General features: G+C 33.6%; 1 protein-coding gene across 2 annotated transcripts in view; it reads left to right on the top strand.

Moving 5' to 3' along the window:
* LOC149795827 (O-phosphoseryl-tRNA(Sec) selenium transferase-like) overlaps window positions 1–13,085 on the top strand; it is a 52,000-nt gene that overhangs the window by 25,495 nt on the left and 13,420 nt on the right. Inside the window, exons 6-9 of one of the 2 annotated variants that reach the window (XR_016422418.1) lie at window positions 249–378; window positions 2,196–2,381; window positions 6,228–6,312; window positions 8,545–8,648. Coding sequence is in view for 1 of the 2 variants with exons in the window: in XM_089965726.1 (XP_089821852.1) it covers window positions 249–378; window positions 2,196–2,381; window positions 6,228–6,312 (401 nt within the window). In the remaining variant the exon portion in view is untranslated. The remainder of the gene's footprint in view (window positions 1–248; window positions 379–2,195; window positions 2,382–6,227; window positions 6,313–8,544; window positions 8,649–13,085) is intronic. The other variant, XM_089965726.1, reaches the window with a different exon arrangement.

Genomic DNA, 13,085 nt, shown 5'->3' with positions numbered 1-13,085 from the left:
CAAATGAGTTTCTTGATCTGTTTCAAAATATGAGAGAAATCTCTGTTGATTCGTTATAGGGACTAACAAGGGTCGTAAAGGTTTACTAAAATGTCAGAAAAAATGTCCACTCTTTCAATAGCTCTAAGATTACTTGTATCATTATGTGATAATGTTTTCCATTGCTGTCATTCTAAGGGATTTATCAAATTTGACAAAACAGAGCTCGTACTTCTGGTTTTAATAGTGCAAGTACTTTCTACTTTCAGGCAAATAAAGTTGGAAGAGTGGATGCTATTGTTCAAAGCACAGACAAAAACTTCATGGTGCCTGTTGGTGGGTCAATCATTGCTGGATTTGACAAGACATTTGTAGAGGAAATTAGTCAAAACTATCCAGGTAGCTTTTGACTGACAGCTTTATTTTGAGATATGATTTTTTATCCTTGATTTATCAATCACTATACGAGAGGCCCCAAGTGGTCTAAAGTGCTCTCCATTACAGATCACTGCCATCTCACCTCTTTCTGCATGGGTTCGAATCTCGGATTCGGCTAATGTGGGTATGTGAGAAAGATTGCCAGTAGCTTCTCATGGGTTGGTGGTTCTTTCCAGTGTTTTCCCAGGTTCTTCGTCCACCATTGATACTGGCCACCATGAATAGCCTATATTGTGCTCAAAAATGGCATTAAACCCAACAACAACAACAACAACAACAACAGCAACATCAATCACTATACATTTACATGTGCCTTGTTTCCCAAAGTGCACTGCATGTTTGGAATTTCAAACCTAATTGAAAACACAGAACATCTGTGTTAAAATGTTTTATTCTTTGTTAAAGGAAGGAACTAATTGGATGCAATTCATAAATAACATTGTGGATCATTGCTGGGCAGGAGGGATACACACATAGAGTTACATATGTGTGCTATTGTTTGGGTGTCATACATGTCACATATCCTGAAAACCACAAAAATGATTCAAATTTGTTTAATGCATAATAAAATTTATTATTATTATATTATTATATTCATTATTGTTGTTGATGTAAAATTAAGAAATCTTCTGATGGACCCAGATGGATTAGTTTGACTTGTGAAGTTTAAAAGTGATATATTTTGTAAGTAGTTCAACAACAGAAATTGCAGAACTAAAGTCCTTGTTAGACTCTTTTTGTCAGTATTTATTTTCTACTTTTGTTCATCTTTCCTTAGCATGTGGTTTGCTAACTGTTGTCAATTTTACCTAAACTAATTAGTGTGCAGGTAGTATGTAAACAAACAAATAGTCTGTTTGAAAAGTGAAGCCCCAATTGGTGGTTTAGAGACTGCTAAAAAATCATGGTAAATTCTCTCCTGTTGCATACAAGAATAATAAGTATTATCAGCAAACTGAACTTTCATGATGACCATTGCCCTATCCAAATTTCAGTCGAGGTCACTGTTGATGCAAACCCAACACCAAACAGCTTGGACCCAGATCTAGTTTTGTTTAATGCAACAACAGATCAAGGTCTATGCTGTTTGTTTGAACTGTTGACACATTATGTGACAGAGGATCTGGGTCTGTGCTGTTGAGCTATGTTAGCTTGATTGGTAGAGTGTCCCACTTGTGATACAAATTTGCTGATTCCATACTTGCTCAGGTCAGCCTGAGTCTGTGTCATTGTGAAATGCACCTTGGTCCCATTTCCTGACCATGATATAACGAAAAATGTGTTGAATGTGCTGTTAAAAACCCATCAAACAATATACAGAACAAACAGCACAGGCCCTGAACTGTTGTCACGTGATGTGACTTAAGATATGTGTCAGTGCTGTTTGTATGAAATCAGATATAAAACAAACAGCATAGACCTTCAACTATTGGCACCTTATGTGGCAAGAGATCTGGATCACTGCTGTTTGTATGAAATCGCATACAGAGCAGACAACACAGACTTTGAACTCTAGGCAGATGTATGTGATGAGTTTTAGGTAAGTGCTTGTTTGCATGAAATTGCACATAGAACAAAACGTACATACCATCAGCTGTTGGCACATGCATGTTACAAGAGATCTGGTTTGCTTTTTGCATGAAATCACATTTGAACAAACAGCATGGATCCTGAACTGTTGGCACATTATGTGATAGGAGAGTTAAGTCAGTACTGTTGCTGTTCATAGTCTAGCACCTGTTACACTAATTTAAATAATGTAATTGTCTACTTTCCAGGTCGTGCCTCGGCATCTCCAAGTGTGGATCTGTTGATCACACTGCTTTCCATGGGCAGCTCAGGACTGAAGAAACTGCTCAGAGAGAGAAAAGAGATGTATAGCTATCTATCCGAAGAACTGCGCAAGTGTGCTACAAGAAATGGAGAGACATTCCTTAACATTAAACACAATCCTATCTCACTGGGTAATGTCTAAACCTTTCATTGCATTAATGTGCCTAAAGTCTAAGTAGATTCAAAATACAGTTGACTCAACTTAATCTGATCTCTTGTTCCCCATTTATTTAGTTGATATAACAAAATATTATCAGGCATATTTTTAAAAATGTAAAGTTTATCAAGCAACCTTGTGTTTAACTGTGATGTCATCATTTAGCTACAAAATGTTTTTATGAATTAGTGTTCCAATAATCAGACCCTTTTGTCTAATGCAATTTTTTACAAATAACGTGAGGTTGTTGAGTTTATCTTGTATTGCATTGCATTTATAAAAGTAAATTGCTCCACATGCATTCAGAACAATGGTCAAGGTGTTTCTATGATTATTCTACTCTGTTTGATCATACAATAAAAGGTCCACAGGTGATATTTGTTTATCTATAAGTTGGGTTTATCCAGTAAAGTTAAAGGCATCATCCTTCATCAGATGAACAACAGTAGACTGTAAAGGTCCTCAAAATATTGTACTTTTGGATTGTTTTCTGCAAGCTTTAATCCTGATTGTAATGCCCTGTGCATGAGCAGTTACTTATGTAGTTGTGAGCAGAGGCAGCTATCTGTAAAATGATTTTTGTCTCATCTGCTATATCATATTGTGACAAAGGTATTCTTTATTTCACTGACAAGGTTAGCATTGTCAAAATTAAAATTTTGTCTTATCATATATATATATATATATATATATATATATATAAATATCCAATTGCAAAAGTGCAAAATTTCATCAGACATTCTCAGTTTAGAAAGAAAAGCAAAGGTATTTAGATTAAATGAAAAGAGGATATTGCCCTTTGATCTTTGCTAATTTGACATAAGATACAAGTAAGAATCAAATACTTGCTGAAGCAATGGGAAAATGGACTGGATTGAGATAGCTGTATCGTAACCTTGACTAGGGCAGATAATGATAGTTAGTCAGATGTTTGTACCTGATGTTATTGACAAGTTTTGTAAATGCTTTTGCACTGTCATTGATAATTATTCATAATTAATTTGATAAACTTTAATAACATTTTTTATCTCAATAATCCAACACCTGCATATGATTTGTAATTGAAAATATGAAATATATAAAAATTAGTCCTGTTTTTCTTATCTTGTAAGTCCACCCCACTTACAAGGACACTTTCATGCTGTAAAAGGGTGGACTTATAAGATGGGGGCCACAGAATTAAGACATAAATATTAAAGTGATTTAATCAGTATCCATATTCATGGCACAACCAAGTTTTGGTTTGTTGTCCAATTATTTAAACTGTCTGGAAGATGTGTTACACTTGTGGCATTCAAATATAGCTTGGATAATTCATAACTTGAGTTATACTACATTTATATAAATAACTACTTAAGAAAATGACAAGTAGTAAACTGACAAATAAATGAAAGTGTATGTGTGTATCTCATTACTTTGACTTAGGTAGGTCCAATTAAGAACAATTATTTTTTTTATTATTAGGGAATTACTGGGGCAGCTGAAAATATAGTTATCCCATATTTCTGTGCTCAGATGTCTTTTTAGAAGTTCTGCTTATGTATCATCAATAACACATTTATTTAGAAAGAGTAATTTAAAAAACTCAAACACTGAGAAAATATTTTTTTGTTGTTGAGCAGATGAAAACATAGCTCCAACATTTTTCTCTATGTATATATATTTTTTACAAGTTCTGCAATACATTATTTTTCAAAATGAATAATTTATATAAACCCAAACAATGAGAAAATAATTATTTTCAATGCTCCAATTTTAACAGCATTATTATTATTATTATTGCACTGTATTATTATTATTATTCATACTGATTGATAAATAAATAAGCTGCAAAAAGTACACACAGAGGATGAGAATAGCTTGTTTCTTGTACAATTTAAATTATATATACATTTCAGAGACACTTTTTTCTTAATTCAAAATCTTGACTGTAACTGCTGCCTTAATTAAACCATCAATATGCAATTAAGATTTTTGTTAGGAAATGGCAATCTTGTATAGTCCATTTAAAGTCCTTTGACTGGCAGTGAGATGTGGCTTTCCACAAATTTGAATGTTTACACAGTTATGAGCTGTAAAATCTGTAAGTTACTATTGAATAGAGTCCTGAAAAATTGTCATTGTATGAAAGTTACTATTAGATATAGTCCTGAAAAATTGTCATAATATGTAAATTCCTGTTAGGGCTGTTCCATTAAAACATACATGGTAACCCAGGGAAGGCACTTTTAAAGTGGTATGCTCACCCATAGATGCAATTAGAATTTTCTTATCACTTTAATATGAACTCTGAATCAAAGTACCCTGGCATATCTTTTTAGAAAACTGCCTTTCCTGGGTACTGTGTATGTTTTAATGGAACACCCTTATATATAGTCCTGAATAATTGTTATAATATGTAAGTTACCATTAGATACAATCCTGAATAAATGTCATAATCCAGGGGTGGGCAAACTACGGCTTTCATGCGGCCCGCCAAGGGCTTTCATGTGGCCTGCCAAGGGCTTTCATGTGGCCTGCCAAGGGCTTTCATGTGGCCTGCCAAGGGCTTTCATGCGGCCCGCCAAGGGCTTTCATGTGGCCTGCCAAGGGTTTTCATGCGGTCTAGGAACAAGTCATCATTCGCACTGACTCTGTTTATGTTACTCTGTTTATCAAATAAATGTGCTTCTTTTGAAGTTTAAGTTTAAGTTTTCAAATATTAACAACATATTAACAACTGAAAATTAATTATGATGTTGTTTAGGAAAACCTTTTGTTTTTGCTATTTCAAATATTAATTATTTTACTTAATGAACTATGCAGCCCGTGACAAGGTGTAAATTTGTGTATGTGGCACTTGCACTGTGTCATAATCTGTGAGTTACTGTTAAATAAGGCCTGAATAATTGTCATATATATAAGTTACCGTCACATATAGTCCTGAATAATTTTCATAATATGAAAGTTACCGTCACATATAGTCCTGAATAATTTTCATAATATGTAAGTTACCGTCACATATAGTCCTGAAATATAGTCCTGACGGATTGTCCATAATTTTGTTATTGTTTAAATATTTTCCCTATATTTAAAAAATGTTGGCATAAACACACTTTGGATGATTTATCATAAAGAGTTACTTATTAGATTTAATAACACAAGGGTAAGATGTGATTGGCTGCCACTCAAAGTTAACTTACCAATACATGCATGGGGTTGTAGTGTTGGTCACATCGTTGCACCCATTCAGCCACAGTAAGCACATGGTTACTATTATGAGTCAGTAATTAGTCTGGTATGGACATACTGTTGTGTTAGATGCAAAGTTGAAATTTAAATGGTCAAATGCAATGCCAGAGTTTGTGTATACTATTCTTGTAAAGTTTTAGTCATTAAGATTTTCACTGTAATGTATATTCTCCCCATTAAGTCAGGTCCAACTGTAATCTGCACAGACACAGATCTGCCATCACATAATGCACCAGCAGATCTGGGTCTCTGCAGTTTGTTAGAAGCAATCAGTAGAACAAACAACATAGACCATGATCTGCAATGGCAGATCAGGGTTTCTGTTGTTTACAGTTGACCTTATATGCAAGTACATATGGTAATTTTCAAAAGTTTTCAGTTTCACTGCAGAGTGCAGAATGCAGACTATAGTTGAGAATTGGAGATGTTTTTCTAGATGCAGTACTAGTAAACTTGTTTTTGTCACAGTAATTTGAAATTTGAAATTAAGCAACTAGAGCCTAAAACAAACTGTAACACAATGTTTTGTCTAGTTTAACACAACCTTACCATAAAGTGTGTGCAGATTTTTTTCCTTTCTGTGTTTTAGCAATGTCCCTTACACCAAGAGAAGAGGGTCAGATTGTCACAGATGTTGGTTCCATGCTATTTACAAGATTTGTATCTGGCACAAGGTAATTGTGTATTTAATTCCTAGACATCCAATTATTATTTAAGGTTTCATTCTGTACATTTCTGTATTAAGGTTGACTGCTTTTGTAAAATCAGTGCATACTGTGCAGCTCCAAAATGACTTATTATTACATTGTGACACCATGGTATGGCATGGTCATTACTTTATGACACCATGGTATGGCATGATCATTACTTTATGACACCATGGTATGGCATGATCATTACTTTATGACATTGTTGATGTGACATAATCATTATATTATGACATCAGCAGGATGACATGATCATTATATTATAACATTTATGATATGAAATAATCATGATATTAAGATATCATTGATGACATGGTCATTACATTATACACTGTCAATGACATAATAATTACATTATGACATAAGCAGGATGACATGATCATTATATTATAACATTTATGATATGAAATAATCATGATATTAAGATATCATTGATGACATGGTCATTATATTATGACACTGTCAATGACATAATAATTACATTATGACATCAGCAGGATGACATCATCATTACATTATGACTTTGTTGATATGACATAATCATTACATTATGACATCATTACATTATGACATTGTCAATATGACAATCATTACATTATGACATCAGCAAGATGGCATGATCATGACATATCAATATGACATGATCATTACATTATAAAATCACTTTTTTATGTAGGTGTATTGTAGAACTATGAACTTTGGGAATGATTGGATATGAAATTACGTGGTTGTGGTTTGTGTCTCTTCTTAAATAATGAAAAAGAAGAAATCTAATATAATTTTAATAATTGCAAGAACAGTAAAGAAATGGTAAAAAAAACAATAAATATACAAGACCTTTGTGAATTCTTTAGTGATTTATAAACCTGCCATATAATGCTGTATAGGCTTTCTGATGCAGAAAACAGAATCAATCTTAGTAATACTGAAAATACCACTGACAAACATTCCCATTTGATGGAGCATTAAGAGTGTCCATACTCTATAACGTGCAGATTTAATTAATATTACTAAACTCTTATTTAGCTGTTACTGTACAGGCAATTAGTAACTTCTTTTTCCTGATAGATTTCTATGTGATTACTCTTACTTGGAGATAGTTATTCAGCCAAGAGCTGCTTTCATTTTCCTGATAGATTTGTATGTGATGACTCTTACTTGGAGATAGTTATTCAGCTAAGAGTACTGTTCTTTTTCCTAATAGATGTCTATGTGATTACTCTTACTTGGAGATAGTTATTCAGCCAAGAGCTGCTTTCATTTTCCTGATAGATTTGTATGTGATGACTCTTACTTGGAGATAGTTATTCAGCTAAGAATACTGTTCTTTTTCCTAATAGATGTCTATGTGATTACTCTTACTTGGAGATAGTTATTCTGCCAAGAGCTGCTTTCATTTTCCTGATAGATTTGTATGTGATGACTCTTACTTGGAGATATGTATTCAGCTAAGATTAGTACAAGAAAATGCAAACCTACCAGTACATTATTTAGTAATTTTGGATTGCTTGAACTCTTTAGCCATCTAAAAAGGATATGATTTTAGAAAATATTATTGTCATATACTTAAGGACTGTAGAGGACATTGAAAACTTTGAAAAGCTTTGAAAAAATGAATTGTTCCTTCAAAGCCTTGAAAACACCTTGAAAATTCAAAATATTGTCTGGGTACCATGAAAAGCCTTGATTTTCATGAAACCTAAAGAAGTTATTCAATAGTTTTCATTTGACAGAACTAAATAAAAAGAAAATGGGGAAAAAACAAAAAAACAATCTCTCGGTGTTTGTGCTGGAAGGGACATTTTTCTATGACTGGCCACTGCGCAGTCATACATTTTTTGAACTTCTGATTGTACACAGTCTGGATGTAGCATCAGTTTATATTTGAATCATTTGCTTTGACATGGCTGGCTGCTGATTCCAAGTTTGGTGGCTAGATGAAGAAAAATATAAAGTTTGGATTATGAGATCTTTCTCAGAGAGCTTTGCAAAGTGCAAATTATGCCAGAATGGGAGAGAGTGCTTGTTGGTCAAATGCAGCTGGAAGAAACCTGTATGAATGGCACTTTGATGTCACACTTTTCTACTTACACAGGCAGTATCATGTCTGAATGGCACTTTGATGTCACACTTTTCTACTTACAAAGGCAGTGTCTTATATGAATGGCACTTTGATGTCACACTTTTCTACTTACACAGGCAGTATCATGTCTGAATGGCACCTTGATGTCACACTTTTCTACTTACACAGGCAGCGTCTTGTATGAATGGCACTTTGATGTCACACTTTTCTACATAAACAGGTAGAGAATGTAGACAGAAGATATGACTTTAAAAAATGTACAAAAGTACCTTAACATTTTTGATGATGCTATCATTGCTGCCTAAAAATGATATATAATTCTTGCCATTCACAGACTTCACAAGAATGTTCTCCCATATTTTGGGCATTTGTCTATCAGTATTTTCACAGTTCATCAGTGATAAAATAAGACCTGATTATGCACATGAAGAACAAAATGAGAAATGTATTGATGTCTACATTCATTTGAATGATGATTCAATAAATACAGTTTCATTTAAACTCTGAAAACATACCCTGTTCCAAAAACTTAAAGTCAACATATGGAACAGCAAAACAGTATAAAAATGAATACATCACCAATATGGTTAGTGCGAAGCAGTGTTTGAAATGAACTTTTAGAGCTAGAATTAGGACCAGCATCAAAATCTCGACCTTCGAGACTTAACCAGTCATGAAAGCACTAGTTGCATAAGCGACTTAAATCCTTTAATTGAGTATCGATTGAATAGGCATAGCTAAATTCCCTAATAGTTACTGACATGAAAATTACTGGTTTTGGGCTGATGGTGAACTGGAGGATACTTTCTTTGAGTCTGTAAATGACAGGGCAACATATAGCACCATTCATAGATGAGTTACAGCCTTATGTGGGTCACTTGCTTAGGGATGCTTGCTTGTAAAGTGTTGGAGTATTTAACATTTTGCAAAGTGATATTTTTAATTAGTTAATAGTCTAAGTAATCCACAATCACTTGAATATATATAGGTTTGTGTACATTTTCTTTGTTGAAATATAAATCAATTTTGGCAATCTTGTTGCAACACCTCTTGAAGGGATTGTCATATGGGGTTTTTACTAAAACACCTCTTGAAGGGATTATCATATGAAGTTTTCACTAAAACATCTCTTGAAGGGATTGTCATATGGGGTTTTCACTAAAACGCCTATTGAAGGAATTATTATATGGGTTTTTCACTAAAACACCTCTTGAAGATATTGTCATATTGTGTTTTCACTAAAACATCTCTTGAAGGGATTGTCATATGGGGTTTTCACTAAAACATCTCTTGAAGGGATTGTCATATGGGTTTTTCACTAAAACACCTCTTGAAGATATTGTCATATGAAGTTTTCACTAAAACATCTCTTGAAGGGACTGTCATATGGGGTTTTCACTAAAACATCTCTTGAAGGGATTGTCATATGGGGTTTTCACTAAAACATCTCTTGAAGGGATTGTCATATGGGGTTTTCACTAAAACATCTCTTGAAGGGATTGTCATATGGGTTTTTCACTAAAACACCTCTTGAAGATATTGTCATATGAAGTTTTCACTAAAACATCTCTTGAAGGGATTGTCATATGGGGTTTTCACTAAAACACCTCTTGAAGGGATTGTCATATGGGGTTTTCACTAAAACGCCTATTGAAGGAATTATTATATGGGTTTTTCACTAAAACACCTCTTGAAGATATTGTCATATTGTGTTTTCACTAAAACATCTCTTGAAGGGATTGTCATATGGGGTTTTCACTAAAACATCTCTTGAAGGGATTGTCATATGGGTTTTTCACTAAAACAGCTCTTGAAGATATTGTCATATGAAGTTTTCACTAAAACATCTCTTGAAGGGATTGTCATATGGGTTTTTCACTAAAACACCTCTTGAAGATATTGTCATATGAAGTTTTCACTAAAACATCTCTTGAAGGGACTGTCATATGGGGTTTTCACTAAAACATCTCTTGAAGGGATTGTCATATGGGGTTTTCACTAAAACATCTCTTGAAGGGATTGTCATATGGGGTTTTCACTAAAACATCTCTTGAAGGGATTGTCATATGGGTTTTTCACTAAAACACCTCTTGAAGATATTGTCATATGAAGTTTTCACTAAAACATCTCTTGAAGGGATTGTCATATGGGTTTTTCACTAAAACACCTCTTGAAGATATTGTCATATGAAGTTTTCACTAAAACATTTCTTGAAGGGATTGTCATATGGGGTTTTCACTAAAACGCCTATTGAAGGGATTGTTTTTTTGGGTTTTCACTAAAATACCTCTTGAAGGGATTGTCATATGAGGTTTTCACTAAAACACCTCTTGAAGGGATTGTCATCTGGGGTTTTCACTAAAACACCTCTTGAAGGGATTGTCATATGGGGTTTTCACTAAAACGCCTATTGAAGGGATTGTCATATGGGGTTTTCACTAAAACACCTCTTGAAGGGATTGTCATCTGGGGTTTTCACTAAAACATCTCTTGAAGGGATTGTCATATGGGGTTTTCACTAAAACGCCTGTTGAAATGATTGTCATATGGGGTTTTCACTAAAACACTTCTTGAAGGGATTGTCATATGTTTTTTATACTAAAACACCTCTTGAAGATATTGTCATATGGGGTTTTCACTTCTCATTTGCATGTAGTTGATCTTAAATCTAACTTTTCATAACATCTTCTTCTCCTAAACAGATGGTCTTACTTATTTTTTAAGAAATTCATTTTTACAATCTGTATATGTAATTAATCGCATTTTATGTCCAAAATGGCAGAATTGATTGTTATTTGGTTTGGTTTGGTGTTTTATGACACATAGGGTTTTCACTATAATACTATAGCCAAATGTACTTCTATTTCCAATATGGCACCACAAAGGCCATTAAATCTAATTGCTAGTCCTTTTGCATGAATGGTGGCATTAACGTCTTGTAGTAACTAATTGGCTCTGAATGGAAATGGTGCAGGCAATTCCACAAACATATTCACACAATTGTGAAGGAGTTTTGAAAGCCAGACTTAATTGACCATAAAGTCAAGTCAAAGTTCATTGCTTGCATTGCTCAGTTATTTATCCTCAGATCGCAAGATCAAAAAGGCTGTGACAAGGAATTTTGTACTACACTTACAGGTGTCTTGTGAACATGTTACATTAGACATGAAAGAAAATGTTGTTGCTATGTTTGGTATGTTGGAGTTTTTCAAGAATATCAGAGATGGTTTCAATACTATGAAGTTAAAGAACAGAAGGACAGAAGAAATTCTATTTTGGCCATTAGAGCATCATTCCCTTCAAGGGACTCCTGTTTTATCTTTACATTTCTTCTCTGCAAACATTGCCCAATCACATTAATGCTAGGAATTACTTTTACTACCTCCGTTTTGGCATAGGCAAAGGGAAGTTACTCTTATATATTATCTCCCCTTATCCTGCCTGCAGGCAATCTGTGCTTTATATTTTTCTGTTATCCATCCACCAGTCTTTTTTTGGGCAGAAATTATCCTATGTAGTGCATACTACATTTTCATGTATTTCGGTGAATTTTCAGATTGTTTGCAAATATTTGGTTACCCACTCATATGAGAACGTGTATACAAATTGGTAACTATATATTGTTCCAAAGTACACTGTTTTGAACATATTATGTTCATCTTATATATATATATATATATATATATATATATATATATATATATATATATATACACACACACACACACACACACACCAGACAGTAAAGTGCTATCCTTGGATTCCTATAACAGTAGGCAGAATGAATATTTTAATATAAATAATACTATCATACAGGTTAGAGAATTTTCGTACTCTATGGAGATATGAACCCAGGTCTGCGGGTAAATGGAACCCATTGCTTTGCCTGCACACACGAGTCCATATTTCCTCATGACTAAGCACACATCACCAAAAAATGATGTTACTCAGTTGGTGTTATATGCACTCGTGTATGTATATATATATATATATATATATATATATATATATATATATATATATATATATATATATATATATATATATATATATATATATATATATTGTAAGTGACCTCTACTTCCTGTCTGCTAGGGAGGATTCATTGAAGAAATTCCACTCAACAATAAAGTCAACAAAAATGTTTAATGAAAGTAACATAACTAAGAAACTGGAAAGCTGTCACCAGTACATAATATTCATTGGAATAAGACAAATATACTCCTGCAATAAGGCAGAACTCATTGCTTGCACTCTAGTATTGTAACAATTAGATACTGATGTTAAGTTTCGATGTCATTTTCCTGGATCATTTCAGTAAAATGTCTCAGCACATAATAGTCTGTTTTAATGTTAAATAAATTCAATAATGATTGGAAATCATAGAGTTACCCCAACAGACGAGAGTTGAAGATTTGCTTTGTATTCGTTTAACCCAGGTTACCAGTGTGGTGGGAGATAACTGCACGATATTTTGGAAGATTAATTTACTTACTCGAAAATTTCCCATGTAATTTTCCAAAATGCTTGCCACTGCATATTGTTAATTGGCCATCGTTTAGTCTATTTTAGTTACTGTTCATCCCTGCCTATTGAATAATCCAAACAGTAAGATGTAGTTTTTGTTTGTTTTTTGTTTTTACATTTGTGGTAGCAA

Source organism: Sinohyriopsis cumingii, chromosome 7 (genome assembly GCF_028554795.1).
Source record: "Sinohyriopsis cumingii isolate HCF-2022 chromosome 7, ASM2855479v2, whole genome shotgun sequence".
Classification (NCBI taxonomy): Eukaryota; Metazoa; Mollusca; class Bivalvia; order Unionida; family Unionidae; genus Sinohyriopsis; species Sinohyriopsis cumingii.
The sequence above is the reverse complement of the archived record's forward strand: the minus strand, read 5'-3'. Positions and strand labels throughout refer to the sequence as shown.